Source organism: Hydra viridissima, unplaced genomic scaffold, assembly GCF_058129835.1.
Source record: "Hydra viridissima isolate aposymbiotic clone 2 unplaced genomic scaffold, HvirCarnegie_v1 scaffold_2, whole genome shotgun sequence".
In the NCBI taxonomy this organism is placed as follows: domain Eukaryota; kingdom Metazoa; phylum Cnidaria; class Hydrozoa; order Anthoathecata; family Hydridae; genus Hydra; species Hydra viridissima.
This window is the reverse complement of record NW_028324301.1, coordinates 43,509-59,796: the sequence shown is the minus strand read 5'-3', so window position 1 is coordinate 59,796 and position 16,288 is coordinate 43,509. Positions and strand designations below refer to the sequence as shown.

The window sequence follows — 16,288 nt, the reverse complement described above, 5'->3', positions numbered from 1 at the left end:
TTAAGTTTCACTTTGAATATATAAATCATGCAATGAGTGAAATCCGACTTTATGCAAGGTTTCCGTTTTATTGTTTTTTTTATCTTCCTATCATTTCAATATGTTACTAGAAAATCTTTGACTTACATGGAGTTTGTTCACAAAACTTCTTTGTGAAACTATCATCTTGGTATGCATTCTTGACTTCACCGACAGCAAAGCTTATTACGTTTGAGGCTCTGGTGGCATTCATTAAGATAAGACAAGCTGTCAATTAACCCTAAAAGACAAGCTATTATAGTCGGGGTAAAAAGCCCCCCAAAGAATGTCTTAAAGACAATTAGTTATAATCGCGAATGTACAACATTAATGAAAAGCTCTCAAAAACTAACATGACATTTTCTGTCCGCTATGTTACTCAAAGTTTAAGTTTAAAGATTTTAAATAACGGCAATCTTAGCCATCGCAACTGAGGAATCCATTTGCTACGAAGAAGTGGAAATCAGATAAGCACGTTCCTCATTCAGCGAGACATATTTTTTGAGAGTTTTACAATTTAGCAATAAAAAATGATTATTTTTGATAATACTGAGCTATAACTATAAAAAACAAACGAGCTATAACTAACAAATATCTCATAATTTAAAACTATTATTCAATGTGTGGATTGTTCGTCGTGTTTAGAAAAGCATTACGTCATTTCTCATAATACGATATTTTTAATATTGTATAAAATATTGTTTTAACTATTTGAAATACAGTTTTGTCAAATGAAAGGTGAATATAGCTTGGATAATAAAAATATTTGGTCAAAATGAGTTTTGAAAGTCGAGCACTTCAATCAACCAGCTTGTACTTTCCGTTTAGTGTGACTTCGAAACAAAAAATATAATGATGTGAAAGTTTAGAACAAGCCCACTTAATACTCTAGGATATCTTGTTTAATATCGCCATTCGAACAGATCATTCATTAATGGTTATTTTATTATGCTAATTTTGTTTTTGGGGGTGAACTTGCTTCGGGATAAATTTAAAATCTTTAAATGTAAGGTTTAACCTGCTTTGCATTTTTAAAATGCGAAAGAGTTTATTTGGTCCTGACATCTGCTTATCAATCTTAATAAAACTTTTTGTGTTAGTCATACTGTAAAAATCACGATAAATATAAACTTGGTCAAATAAACTAAAAAATATTAATTATTCTTTTACTCTTTTTCTAGGAAAAGCGGGCATGTCGAAACCAAAAGTAACTGCTTAAAATTAATGCATTCATAATAATCCTACAAAAACTTTTACAATTTAACAACAGATAGTTAATAAAATGGGAAAAATGATCCAAGATTAAAGTTTCAGTAAAAGTCATTATGTGGAAAAGTGTCTATTTTATTTAGCAAAGAAAACTTTTCAGAGTTTCATTTAGTAAAATATCGATGATTTAAGAATTGAGACACGGAATAAAATCAAAAAAGTTTTTTAAAAAGGTAAAATGCTAAACTTTTTAAAGTACCATTTAAAGTATTGGTGAAATAAAAATTTCATGTTTAAATTGAAACTGTTTCTCATCGTGAGGCAGAAATAAGGTTTTTTTTTAGTTTTGGTAGGCGTTTTATTTTTCTTTTTTTTAGGAAAGCTTTGAGTTTGTAACTTTACAGTCGTTTTAAAATATAAGTCAGTTAAAAATTTTCATATTTTGTTTACGCTTTAAAAACTTTGTTTATTTTATTGTACCTGATATGTTAAACTATTGTTTAAAATGTATTTAAAAACATCAATCTTAAAACATCAGCATTTTCACTAACTACAGCAGGATACAGAAACCAATGATGAGGTGTCTTTTGTTGGCATTAACTGTCCGATTACTGATAAATCATTGAAACCTTCAATAAAAATAACTTGTACCACTTTTTTTTTGCGGAGATAATTAAAGCTCTATTTAATAATCATTGTTTGATGAAAGTATTCAAACGAAGAACATTTTATAAACACATGTTCCATTTCGAAATTTAGTTTAGGTAAGTTCTACATCTACTTTTTCAACGAAGGGCAGCTATTGCAGGTAACATTTAGAAACATCTTAAATGTTGACATTTGCAAAAAAGCAATTTTTTTTTTTTTCTGTAATAAGTAATTTTTTTGAGATTCATTAACTGCATATAAACTAATGACTATCATTCGTTGAATATCTGGAATGCTAAATACAGTATAAATGTTTTGGTTATAGTGATTAGTTAAAGGGTTTAGAAGGTTTAGTTGTGCTTCATCCATGGGTTCAAAACAGCTGCGATTCTTAATGTATTGTTATATTTAATGAGTAATGTCGATTAGTACTCTTTATTCATTATGTTTACAAATTACTTCTCCTAGATACTGAATATAATGAAATTACTTTTTTTAAGTTCTTCTCTTCCAGCTCTTTTTTAAAAAACGGTCTTTGTTCAATTTATCAGAAGAAGCAAAGTTTCCGCTTGCTTTCCTATAACCATGTGTCTTCTGTCATTTTCCATAAATATTTGTTTTTTGTTCCAACGTCTACTCATCATTTATAAAACACAACGATTATTTTATTAAAAAAAAAAAGTGATTTTGTTTAAATCATGTTCTGAAATAATAAAGTTCAAGGAAAATCAATCATAATAAACCTGGAATGTATTTCATGTTTATGAACGTTATATCAGTTTCATTTCAATTGTAATTTATTTTTGTATTTTTCAACATTAGAAATGGAAAACAAAGCTGAGGCTAATTTATCACAACCTGTATCGCCCTCTGAAAATGGTAATGGTTATAACTTGATATTGCGATTCTCCAAAACGCCAATGACTTTATATATCCTTAAACCCACCACTAAAATATGACTTTTTTTTAGTGCCTTTAAACACAGCTCCTCCGCCTTACTCCGTTCAAACTCAGCAACAGCAGGAAGTTGTTGGAGATGCACTCAATTTTCAACAAATTCAGCTAATGACTGTGGGATCTTTTTCGCAGTTTGTTAATCCTCAAAATCCTTACCCTATGATATTGAGCAACCCTCAGTGTACAAGCCCTCAATTTCTATTCCCTCAAGCGCAATATCCGATGGGATTTAATGCACCTCAGCTGCAACAACAACTGCCGGCGCATAATATTATAATAAATAACACCTCATCAAACGAACAAACCGCTGTAAGTATTTATTTATTTTTTTATGCACATAATAATTTCAGGTATATCTACTTAATTACGTTAAATATATGAATGTTTAAATGCAATTTTATATTTTAAAGCGTTCCTCATTTTTTTAACAATTTTTAGAAAGTTGATGTGAAGGTCAATGCCAATGACAACGTTGTAATAAACCATGTATATATAAATAACCACATGAGACTAGCTTGCTTCTCTTTTTTGTTCTGCTGCTTTCCGATTGGTGCATTGGCCATATACAAATCATGTCAGGTATGTTTTTTTTGCATGAATATAAATCAATTTTATTTTTAAATATAAGTTTTCTATAAAAGGTTTTATTTTAGTGTTATTGTACTAAGACACCGATGTTAAATTTAGATCAATCTCGTACAATGGAAGTTTTTAAAATATAACTTCTATAACTTGATTTTTTAATTACCCAGAATGTTAAGCGACTTTATTCCTGCACTTAATTAAAGCTCTGACAGCCTGCGCGTAAATATGTTTAGAAGATTGATAAACTTATCTCTTCAGTATCCGTTGAGTTAAATATCCGTTGGGTTAAACCCGGCATAAGCGATCCACATTTTAAGTTTTATTGCACTTCCTCTTCAAAAATGAAGCAAATTGGTATCATAGCCGTTTTTAAAAACTAAGAGAAGTTCCTCTGTAAAACCGGCCAGTTGGATTACTAATGTAGTTGATCAAACGTGTTTTTATGAAACACTTTAAGCTCTTTCACAACCATTTAATGTTTACTTTATCAATAAATTGAACCATCTTCAATGTTGTTTGCTTTGAATCATCTTATTTAACGCGCTTTAAAAATTCTTTAACATTCAACTAGATGTAGATTAGAAAATCCGACAATTTGAATGCATGAATTGTGAGTTTGATAAAAACGGAGCAACTAGTCACACTTTCAAGGTAACACTCATTCATTTAAAGGTTTCAAACAGGAAAGTAAATGGAATAGTAAATGATTCAAAGGTAAGTTATTGCAATTGGCATTTGAGTTTCATGCCATTTTGTTAAGATTTTAAACGCTGTTCAGAAAAAAATAAATTGCTTGTTAGCTTTTAAAGCTGTTGTGTTATTTACTAATAGATCACTGCAAAATATAACGGTAATGTTAAAATAGATAAACTCTAAAAATGCAATCTAGTCCATCTATTCATTAGCATAATAAAAAACGTTAGTTAAAAAAAACCGTCTCTCACCTCAACGTAAAAAGTTAGCTAAAAGAAAAATGCGGGCCTGACTAGAACCTTATTCATCATTTATAACTGAATAATCCAACAATTCCAAAAGTGCTACGGTAATATCTCAATTCAAAGTGCAATATTTTGTCAAAATATTTTCAAAATCTTAACCCGCAATATATATTTGCATTAGGGTTATCGCTGATTAATCAATTGAATATGTTTGTTTCTATTTTAAAAAAATAAATAAAAAATATTGCTATTGCATTTACTTTTTTAGGTTGACTCAGCAATCATGAATGGTGATACTGATAAAGCGCTAAAAAACTCGATTACCGCAAAAAGATTGGCTTTCCTATCAACTGTAGTTGGAATTTTAATGTATATTTTAATCATTGTAATTTTAAATTATGCAATTTAGCGTTGAAAAACCTTGGTTATAATATATATGATAACCCTAAACCTAACAGTAAAGGTGAGGATTAGAGTTAGATTAAAAAGTGCCGTAGGGTTAGGGTTAGGGTTAGGGTTAGGATTAGGGCTAAGATTTGTAGAGTTAGTACAAATAGCCGCATCTGGCCGCCTTTATTTATTCGATGACGTCTTGCAAATTTTGTGACGTCGCTTTCAAAGCTCTAGGGTCAATTTTAGCCTTTGACTCTAAAGTTGATTTAAGCCTTCGGTATGGCTCTGTACGACTTTGGCGGTAGTAGTATCGTGCATAAGAGACTTCTAAAATTCTGATTATTAATTCCTTGAATGAAGAGATGATTTCATACTCACTACCGCGGTTGTTCTTAGCCCTCCGTTCTCAAACTACGCAAAGCAGTGAAGTTGTTTGATTAAGTATCGTAGTTTGCTGATTTGCATGTGCATCATTGCCGAACAAGGCAGCAATACAGTTGAAGCTGTTTGTTTAGGTTTTATTTAGCTGGTGTGTTTTCAATGTTTATATTTTAACTGCGTAGTCTCATCAAATTAAAAGTGATTATTTTTAAACGGATTTCCTTCTTCCAAATGTGCACTCTAAGCGTTTATATACTTTTTTTGTTCCGAGAAGATGGTGATAGACGATTGATGGCCAGGTTTGGATTTTAGATTGAAAAGAAGAGTCGCACCCAGCCACCGGTCGGCTTTCGTCACAAAACAACTGTACACTCGTCCAACGTCCAGTGACTAACTGTTGCAACCAGAAAGTAAGCTTTATTTGTCGAGCAGATCGTCCGCATTGATGTAAAACGCGACAAAGTTGCTGAACGCTCGGTTTGCGCCGCCAAAGAGTCATTCTGTTTCTGCGTTGCCAGCGTAAGCTAAATACGACTGTGGACTCCGGGGTATTGGGTATATTTTCATCTATTCATTCAAAGAGTTAAGAATCAGTTTTAGAAGTTTCGAATATACAGATCTACCATCGACAATATTTAATCAAACGGCCTCACTGTATTGATTAATGAGTGAACAGACTGCAAGGAACACGCTAAGTAGTGGGTGAGCTCACCATGGCCCAATAGTCGAATGCAATAAATTATTCGTTTATTAATATCAAATCCTTTTTATATTATTATTGTTTACAGAGGTGTAGAACTGATGAAGGTAGTTGCAATCTTCTTTTTGACACTTAAGATACAACAAGGAAGATAAGCCATGTCGTTTATTATATCTCTCACCTAATGAGAGTGTGGGACTACCACATTCTGGACACAGAAAAAAAACTAAAAACAGAAGCTAAAACAGCAACATCATTGATACGATAACCAGATATGCAAGGTTTCAAGATAAGTATATCTTCTGAGTCTTCAACTTTTCGAGACGAAGCTGACAAATTAAGTGAGTTTTCATTGTTTTGTTCCGAAACACAAGTGTTGTTAGCATTTTTTAAGTTAACTATTGGCAATTCAATACTAACATTATCAGAAACACAATCAATGTTTACAGATTTATCAACATTTCCCACAACACCTTTCCTTTTACGGTGAGTTTGTGAGTTTCAAATTAAGATAGTTATAGGCTAATGTGCTACTTTTAAAACAATTTTTATAATCAAACACAGGTAAAAGTAGTTAAAAACAATTTTTTTCCTTTTTTTTAAATTTTGAAAAACTAAAGGGGGATAGCCCCTTAATTAAACAGCCTCTCAGAATAGCTTGAGTTGAGAACGGACGGCTAAAAACAACCTTGGGAGAGGGTATGTTTACATTTAATTAAATAAAATCCTTTGCGCAAATGCAGGTAAGTTATAAAGTAATAGTGCTTATATAGCCTCGCTACTTTGTTCTAGATGAAGTGGATGGCTAGATACAACTTTTTAAATACGTGTGTTATCTCTTTCGTTTAAGGTACTTTTTGAAAATTTTCTCAAAGAGAAGTTAGCAGAGTTTTCCATATTTAAATCCGGCTTATATTAAAGGCAGTTTTTGAATATTTTTTTAAAAAATGTTCGTTTAATTTCGTCTGCTATCATCTCTTGTCTGACTTTCTGCTTTAGAAGGAACAAAGTAAGCATTTCCGTGAAGCGTATGCGCCCACTTGCGTTTGCGATTCAAATTCCATTTTTTTTGCCAATGACACCAAAGAAGATAGCGAGTGGTTTGCAACACTCTACATGAAGCGCAGCAGGAAGATAATGAATAGCTATTAATTATCCCAGTACATTGCTGCAAAGGAGTTGCGCTTTGCCCTCGGCATCGGACAGTCCTTCTGAGTCATAAACTCTTTGACTGATGAAATGTCTCAGAGACCACCAACGAAGGAGGACATTGGGTTGGACTGGCTCCAATATAATGCAGGGTAGTACGGTTTTCATGAGGTTGAGGACATCTTTGAGGAAGATTCAGACTCTGGTTGTGACTCTGAACAATGTGCTGCTACTTTCAGTTATACCACAGTGGTTCCATTTTCTTCAGCTGTAGAAAACGATGTTCCTTTAGAGGACAGCAACAATCTTAGGTTTCTTGTGTGAACCTGCCTCAACTTCTGTTTCGTCTGTTTCATCTGAACAATCAATCGCTGGTCCAGTTTTCAAAAGATCCCCTGCTCTTGCAGAATTTATTCCTAATGAACAAGCTGTTTGCCTTGATGTAGATCAGACTTAAGCTGTTCCTGTTGACACAGCTTGTTCTCCTCTCGCATTAACATTATTTTGTGATGAACCAGATTTCATTGAATACCATGCACAACTTTCTTCAGTTTACTTCAATGAGCAAGTGGTTGCCAAACCTGTTTCTGCTGCTCCTTCTCAGCAAGTTGCTTTCAGTCCTTCAAAAGAGGTCATTTCTGTTCCTCTGGAAACAGTGTCTAATTTCGCTTCACAGCAAGATAATCTTATGGCTGTCACAAGTATTTTCCATGCTCCTCATGAACCTGCTCTTCTTAAAACTCATCAGCAAGTGATTGCCAAACCTGTTCCTGTTGCTTCTCTGCAAGTTGTTTGCAATTTTTCAAAAGAGGTCTCTTCTGTTCCTCTGACTCCTAACCTTGTAGCTTGTCAGCAAACAATGGCGAAACCCAGTTTGCTTTTATCATCTGAACCAGTTTCAGTTGTTCCAGTCCAACAGGCTGGTACTGTTCTTAACTTATGCTGTTCAATCTGTTGGTATTCTATTTAGCCAAAGTCCAGCTTGTAAATTCAGAGGTAAATTCTTTTTAATTTTTTTGAAAATCTCAACACACTTTCAAAAAAACAAAAAAAAATTACCCTAGTCAACTCTTTATCATAATATTATTGTTAAAGCTGTAAAAAAACAAAAAAGAAACAAAGAGGTGTGTATCTAATTGTTGCAGCAATAAGTCTATGATTGCTTAAATGTTTATACAAATGAATTATTGTAAATCTGATTATGTTTTAATAGTAAAAGATCCTAAATGAAAAATAGCCAAGAACGAAGGAAAATAAAGCGAAATTAGCCAATGCCAATTTGGTAATCTTTTAAAAACCAGTTATTGCTTTCAGTGAAAACAGTAACTCAACAAAAAAAATAAATAAGTAAACAAAACAAATCTTGTCATGCTTCAGAACCAAATGAATATTCGATTTAATCTCTTTCTGTTATGACTTGAATTTGTAAAATTTTAAATGAAATAGTTGAAAAACTGAATGCTTGCGCTGGGCACAACGAATGGTTCAACACCAGAAGTTTTCCTCGCTGTGCAGCATTAGTATTGTATACATCTTGCAAGACGTGTTTACAGGTGTAAGCTCAAATTGCTCGTTCAAACATTACATTGGCATTTTGGCGAATCATAGCAGTAACAAGCTCATTTAAGTCTTGCAAAAGAACTCATACCAAAGCCATTTTTAAACAAAAATTAAAAACATGAAGCTAAAAATTCAAAAAGACGAGAAGTTTAGAAAAGGTTGTTCAAAATGGCAATATAGTGATACCATTTATGCAGTTTAGATAAGGTTGTGCAGTTTGGCAAAAAAGATGGGCTTTTCGTATAGTTTTTTTTTTACCTATGTTTTTGCAAAGATTTTTATCTGTTTAGCTAAATATATAATAAACGAGAAAATTTGTTAAACTATACTCACATTTCCTAAAAAGATACTTCAAATTTTTTATCTAAACAAAGTAAATGTGTTTTGTTAATTAGTTAAAACATTTTAGAGTTACACATAGAAATACTTCTGATGTTTTAAGAATTTCTCAACTAAACAAAACCCTTTGCGTAAAAAAAGTACATTACTCTGTAATTAACCTGTATTTACGCAAAGGACTTTAATTATTTCAATAAAAATATACAAAGAAGTATAATATGTTATATATTTTTTTATGCAGCCTCACTTTTCTTTCACTTATTCCTTAATTTTCGTTTATCTAAAATTTTATCTTGCCTATTTGGCTTTTGTGCTTCGTGATGTCAAGCTACATAAGCTAAACTAAAAAGAGGAAAACCACGCTAATCTAAAAGAGAAAAACTGCGCTAACTTCTCTTTGAGAAAATTTTCAAAAAGTACCTTAAACGAAAGAGATAACACACGTATTTAAAAAGTTGTATCTAGCCATCCACTTCATCTAGAACAAAGTAGCGAGGCTATATAAGCACTATTACTTTATAACTTACCTGCATTTGCGCAAAGGATTTTATTTAATTAAATGTAAACATACCCTCTCCCAAGGTTGTTTTTAGCCGTCCGTTCTCAACTCAAGCTATTCTGAGAGGCTGTTTAATTAAGGGGCTATCCCCCTTTAGTTTTTCAAAATTTAAAAAAAAGGAAAAAAATTGTTTTTAACTACTTTTACCTGTGTTTGATTATAAAAATTGTTTTAAAAGTAGCACATTAGCCTATAACTATCTTAATTTGAAACTCACAAACTCACCGTAAAAGGAAAGGTGTTGTGGGAAATGTTGATAAATCTGTAAACATTGATTGTGTTTCTGATAATGTTAGTATTGAATTGCCAATAGTTAACTTAAAAAATGCTAACAACACTTGTGTTTCGGAACAAAACAATGAAAACTCACTTAATTTGTCAGCTTCGTCTCGAAAAGTTGAAGACTCAGAAGATATACTTATCTTGAAACCTTGCATATCTGGTTATCGTATCAATGATGTTGCTGTTTTAGCTTCTGTTTTTAGTTTTTTTTCTGTGTCCAGAATGTGGTAGTCCCACACTCTCATTAGGTGAGAGATATAATAAACGACATGGCTTATCTTCCTTGTTGTATCTTAAGTGTCAAAAAGAAGATTGCAACTACCTTCATCAGTTCTACACCTCTGTAAACAATAATAATATAAAAAGGATTTGATATTAATAAACGAATAATTTATTGCATTCGACTATTGGGCCATGGTGAGCTCACCCACTACTTAGCGTGTTCCTTGCAGTCTGTTCACTCATTAATCAATACAGTGAGGCCGTTTGATTAAATATTGTCGATGGTAGATCTGTATATTCGAAACTTCTAAAACTGATTCTTAACTCTTTGAATGAATAGATGAAAATATACCCAATACCCCGGAGTCCACAGTCGTATTTAGCTTACGCTGGCAACGCAGAAACAGAATGACTCTTTGGCGGCGCAAACCGAGCGTTCAGCAACTTTGTCGCGTTTTACATCAATGCGGACGATCTGCTCGACAAATAAAGCTTACTTTCTGGTTGCAACAGTTAGTCACTGGACGTTGGACGAGTGTACAGTTGTTTTGTGACGAAAGCCGACCGGTGGCTGGGTGCGACTCTTCTTTTCAATCTAAAATCCAAACCTGGCCATCAATCGTCTATCACCATCTTCTCGGAACAAAAAAAGTATATAAACGCTTAGAGTGCACATTTGGAAGAAGGAAATCCGTTTAAAAATAATCACTTTTAATTTGATGAGACTACGCAGTTAAAATATAAACATTGAAAACACACCAGCTAAATAAAACCTAAACAAACAGCTTCAACTGTATTGCTGCCTTGTTCGGCAATGATGCACATGCAAATCAGCAAACTACGATACTTAATCAAACAACTTCACTGCTTTGCGTAGTTTGAGAACGGAGGGCTAAGAACAACCGCGGTAGTGAGTATGAAATCATCTCTTCATTCAAGGAATTAATAATCAGAATTTTAGAAGTCTCTTATGCACGATACTACTACCGCCAAAGTCGTACAGAGCCATACCGAAGGCTTAAATCAACTTTAGAGTCAAAGGCTAAAATTGACCCTAGAGCTTTGAAAGCGACGTCACAAAATTTGCAAGACGTCATCGAATAAATAAAGGCGGCCAGATGCGGCTATTTGTACTAACTCTACAAATCTTAGCCCTAATCCTAACCCTAACCCTAACCCTAACCCTACGGCACTTTTTAATCTAACTCTAATCCTCACCTTTACTGTTAGGTTTAGGGTTATCATATATATTATAACCAAGGTTTTTCAACGCTAAATTGCATAATTTAAAATTACAATGATTAAAATATACATTAAAATTCCAACTACAGTTGATAGGAAAGCCAATCTTTTTGCGGTAATCGAGTTTTTTAGCGCTTTATCAGTATCACCATTCATGATTGCTGAGTCAACCTAAAAAAGTAAATGCAATAGCAATATTTTTTATTTATTTTTTTAAAATAGAAACAAACATATTCAATTGATTAATCAGCGATAACCCTAATGCAAATATATATTGCGGGTTAAGATTTTGAAAATATTTTGACAAAATATTGCACTTTGAATTGAGATATTACCGTAGCACTTTTGGAATTGTTGGATTATTCAGTTATAAATGATGAATAAGGTTCTAGTCAGGCCCGCATTTTTCTTTTAGCTAACTTTTTACGTTGAGGTGAGAGACGGTTTTTTTTAACTAACGTTTTTTATTATGCTAATGAATAGATGGACTAGATTGCATTTTTAGAGTTTATCTATTTTAACATTACCGTTATATTTTGCAGTGATCTATTAGTAAATAACACAACAGCTTTAAAAGCTAACAAGCAATTTATTTTTTTCTGAACAGCGTTTAAAATCTTAACAAAATGGCATGAAACTCAAATGCCAATTGCAATAACTTACCTTTGAATCATTTACTATTCCATTTACTTTCCTGTTTGAAACCTTTAAATGAATGAGTGTTACCTTGAAAGTGTGACTAGTTGCTCCGTTTTTATCAAACTCACAATTCATGCATTCAAATTGTCGGATTTTCTAATCTACATCTAGTTGAATGTTAAAGAATTTTTAAAGCGCGTTAAATAAGATGATTCAAAGCAAACAACATTGAAGATGGTTCAATTTATTGATAAAGTAAACATTAAATGGTTGTGAAAGAGCTTAAAGTGTTTCATAAAAACACGTTTGATCAACTACATTAGTAATCCAACTGGCCGGTTTTACAGAGGAACTTCTCTTAGTTTTTAAAAACGGCTATGATACCAATTTGCTTCATTTTTGAAGAGGAAGTGCAATAAAACTTAAAATGTGGATCGCTTATGCCGGGTTTAACCCAACGGATATTTAACTCAACGGATACTGAAGAGATAAGTTTATCAATCTTCTAAACATATTTACGCGCAGGCTGTCAGAGCTTTAATTAAGTGCAGGAATAAAGTCGCTTAACATTCTGGGTAATTAAAAAATCAAGTTATAGAAGTTATATTTTAAAAACTTCCATTGTACGAGATTGATCTAAATTTAACATCGGTGTCTTAGTACAATAACACTAAAATAAAACCTTTTATAGAAAACTTATATTTAAAAATAAAATTGATTTATATTCATGCAAAAAAAACATACCTGACATGATTTGTATATGGCCAATGCACCAATCGGAAAGCAGCAGAACAAAAAAGAGAAGCAAGCTAGTCTCATGTGGTTATTTATATATACATGGTTTATTACAACGTTGTCATTGGCATTGACCTTCACATCAACTTTCTAAAAATTGTTAAAAAAATGAGGAACGCTTTAAAATATAAAATTGCATTTAAACATTCATATATTTAACGTAATTAAGTAGATATACCTGAAATTATTATGTGCATAAAAAAATAAATAAATACTTACAGCGGTTTGTTCGTTTGATGAGGTGTTATTTATTATAATATTATGCGCCGGCAGTTGTTGTTGCAGCTGAGGTGCATTAAATCCCATCGGATATTGCGCTTGAGGGAATAGAAATTGAGGGCTTGTACACTGAGGGTTGCTCAATATCATAGGGTAAGGATTTTGAGGATTAACAAACTGCGAAAAAGATCCCACAGTCATTAGCTGAATTTGTTGAAAATTGAGTGCATCTCCAACAACTTCCTGCTGTTGCTGAGTTTGAACGGAGTAAGGCGGAGGAGCTGTGTTTAAAGGCACTAAAAAAAAGTCATATTTTAGTGGTGGGTTTAAGGATATATAAAGTCATTGGCGTTTTGGAGAATCGCAATATCAAGTTATAACCATTACCATTTTCAGAGGGCGATACAGGTTGTGATAAATTAGCCTCAGCTTTGTTTTCCATTTCTAATGTTGAAAAATACAAAAATAAATTACAATTGAAATGAAACTGATATAACGTTCATAAACATGAAATACATTCCAGGTTTATTATGATTGATTTTCCTTGAACTTTATTATTTCAGAACATGATTTAAACAAAATCACTTTTTTTTTTTAATAAAATAATCGTTGTGTTTTATAAATGATGAGTAGACGTTGGAACAAAAAACAAATATTTATGGAAAATGACAGAAGACACATGGTTATAGGAAAGCAAGCGGAAACTTTGCTTCTTCTGATAAATTGAACAAAGACCGTTTTTTAAAAAAGAGCTGGAAGAGAAGAACTTAAAAAAAGTAATTTCATTATATTCAGTATCTAGGAGAAGTAATTTGTAAACATAATGAATAAAGAGTACTAATCGACATTACTCATTAAATATAACAATACATTAAGAATCGCAGCTGTTTTGAACCCATGGATGAAGCACAACTAAACCTTCTAAACCCTTTAACTAATCACTATAACCAAAACATTTATACTGTATTTAGCATTCCAGATATTCAACGAATGATAGTCATTAGTTTATATGCAGTTAATGAATCTCAAAAAAATTACTTATTACAGAAAAAAAAAAAAATTGCTTTTTTGCAAATGTCAACATTTAAGATGTTTCTAAATGTTACCTGCAATAGCTGCCCTTCGTTGAAAAAGTAGATGTAGAACTTACCTAAACTAAATTTCGAAATGGAACATGTGTTTATAAAATGTTCTTCGTTTGAATACTTTCATCAAACAATGATTATTAAATAGAGCTTTAATTATCTCCGCAAAAAAAAAGTGGTACAAGTTATTTTTATTGAAGGTTTCAATGATTTATCAGTAATCGGACAGTTAATGCCAACAAAAGACACCTCATCATTGGTTTCTGTATCCTGCTGTAGTTAGTGAAAATGCTGATGTTTTAAGATTGATGTTTTTAAATACATTTTAAACAATAGTTTAACATATCAGGTACAATAAAATAAACAAAGTTTTTAAAGCGTAAACAAAATATGAAAATTTTTAACTGACTTATATTTTAAAACGACTGTAAAGTTACAAACTCAAAGCTTTCCTAAAAAAAAGAAAAATAAAACGCCTACCAAAACTAAAAAAAAACCTTATTTCTGCCTCACGATGAGAAACAGTTTCAATTTAAACATGAAATTTTTATTTCACCAATACTTTAAATGGTACTTTAAAAAGTTTAGCATTTTACCTTTTTAAAAAACTTTTTTGATTTTATTCCGTGTCTCAATTCTTAAATCATCGATATTTTACTAAATGAAACTCTGAAAAGTTTTCTTTGCTAAATAAAATAGACACTTTTCCACATAATGACTTTTACTGAAACTTTAATCTTGGATCATTTTTCCCATTTTATTAACTATCTGTTGTTAAATTGTAAAAGTTTTTGTAGGATTATTATGAATGCATTAATTTTAAGCAGTTACTTTTGGTTTCGACATGCCCGCTTTTCCTAGAAAAAGAGTAAAAGAATAATTAATATTTTTTAGTTTATTTGACCAAGTTTATATTTATCGTGATTTTTACAGTATGACTAACACAAAAAGTTTTATTAAGATTGATAAGCAGATGTCAGGACCAAATAAACTCTTTCGCATTTTAAAAATGCAAAGCAGGTTAAACCTTACATTTAAAGATTTTAAATTTATCCCGAAGCAAGTTCACCCCCAAAAACAAAATTAGCATAATAAAATAACCATTAATGAATGATCTGTTCGAATGGCGATATTAAACAAGATATCCTAGAGTATTAAGTGGGCTTGTTCTAAACTTTCACATCATTATATTTTTTGTTTCGAAGTCACACTAAACGGAAAGTACAAGCTGGTTGATTGAAGTGCTCGACTTTCAAAACTCATTTTGACCAAATATTTTTATTATCCAAGCTATATTCACCTTTCATTTGACAAAACTGTATTTCAAATAGTTAAAACAATATTTTATACAATATTAAAAATATCGTATTATGAGAAATGACGTAATGCTTTTCTAAACACGACGAACAATCCACACATTGAATAATAGTTTTAAATTATGAGATATTTGTTAGTTATAGCTCGTTTGTTTTTTATAGTTATAGCTCAGTATTATCAAAAATAATCATTTTTTATTGCTAAATTGTAAAACTCTCAAAAAATATGTCTCGCTGAATGAGGAACGTGCTTATCTGATTTCCACTTCTTCGTAGCAAATGGATTCCTCAGTTGCGATGGCTAAGATTGCCGTTATTTAAAATCTTTAAACTTAAACTTTGAGTAACATAGCGGACAGAAAATGTCATGTTAGTTTTTGAGAGCTTTTCATTAATGTTGTACATTCGCGATTATAACTAATTGTCTTTAAGACATTCTTTGGGGGGCTTTTTACCCCGACTATAATAGCTTGTCTTTTAGGGTTAATTGACAGCTTGTCTTATCTTAATGAATGCCACCAGAGCCTCAAACGTAATAAGCTTTGCTGTCGGTGAAGTCAAGAATGCATACCAAGATGATAGTTTCACAAAGAAGTTTTGTGAACAAACTCCATGTAAGTCAAAGATTTTCTAGTAACATATTGAAATGATAGGAAGATAAAAAAAACAATAAAACGGAAACCTTGCATAAAGTCGGATTTCACTCATTGCATGATTTATATATTCAAAGTGAAACTTAATAGTAGTAGCAACAACCACAGCTGATTTACAAAATTCTCTTTAAAACATTTACCTGGGACAATTGTTATCAACTTTAACATTTTTTTATTTTAATCTAAGTCAGATCTTTATTCGAAAACCTTTTTTCTCTCATTCAGTATGTTGTATAAATTATTAAACTCTCTTTTTCAATAGTATAGCATTTTTTCAAATCTACTGAGAATTCTGCTCAAATAGGGTAGACCGGGGCACGTTGGCCCAAGGCTTGGGGCAGATCAACCCTTAAAATAATTTCTAGTTAAATTTTAGGCAAGAAAGCTACATACCGTGAA

At 31.8% G+C, this 16,288-nt stretch overlaps 2 protein-coding genes across 2 annotated transcripts; one reads left to right on the top strand and one right to left on the bottom strand.

Annotated features, from left to right (window-relative positions):
* The first annotated feature begins 1,295 nt into the window (after positions 1-1,295).
* Positions 1,296-4,768, top strand: LOC149891413 (uncharacterized). Its single transcript, XM_090079575.1, has 5 exons — positions 1,296-1,460; positions 2,698-2,754; positions 2,846-3,141; positions 3,271-3,411; positions 4,624-4,768. Exons 2-5 carry the CDS (start codon positions 2,700-2,702, stop codon positions 4,762-4,764), a joined length of 633 nt encoding a protein of 210 aa, XP_089935701.1. The 5' UTR covers positions 1,296-1,460; positions 2,698-2,699; the 3' UTR covers positions 4,765-4,768.
* A 6,440-nt stretch (positions 4,769-11,208) lies between these two features.
* On the bottom strand, positions 11,209-14,681 carry LOC149891412 (uncharacterized). The gene is made up of 5 exons (XM_090079631.1): positions 14,517-14,681; positions 13,223-13,279; positions 12,836-13,131; positions 12,566-12,706; positions 11,209-11,353 (listed from the first exon to the last, which is right to left on the bottom strand). The coding sequence occupies exons 2-5, from the start codon at positions 13,275-13,277 to the stop codon at positions 11,213-11,215; spliced, it is 633 nt and encodes a 210-aa protein (XP_089935757.1). The 5' UTR covers positions 13,278-13,279; positions 14,517-14,681; the 3' UTR covers positions 11,209-11,212.
* Between the last annotated feature and the right edge of the window lie 1,607 nt (positions 14,682-16,288).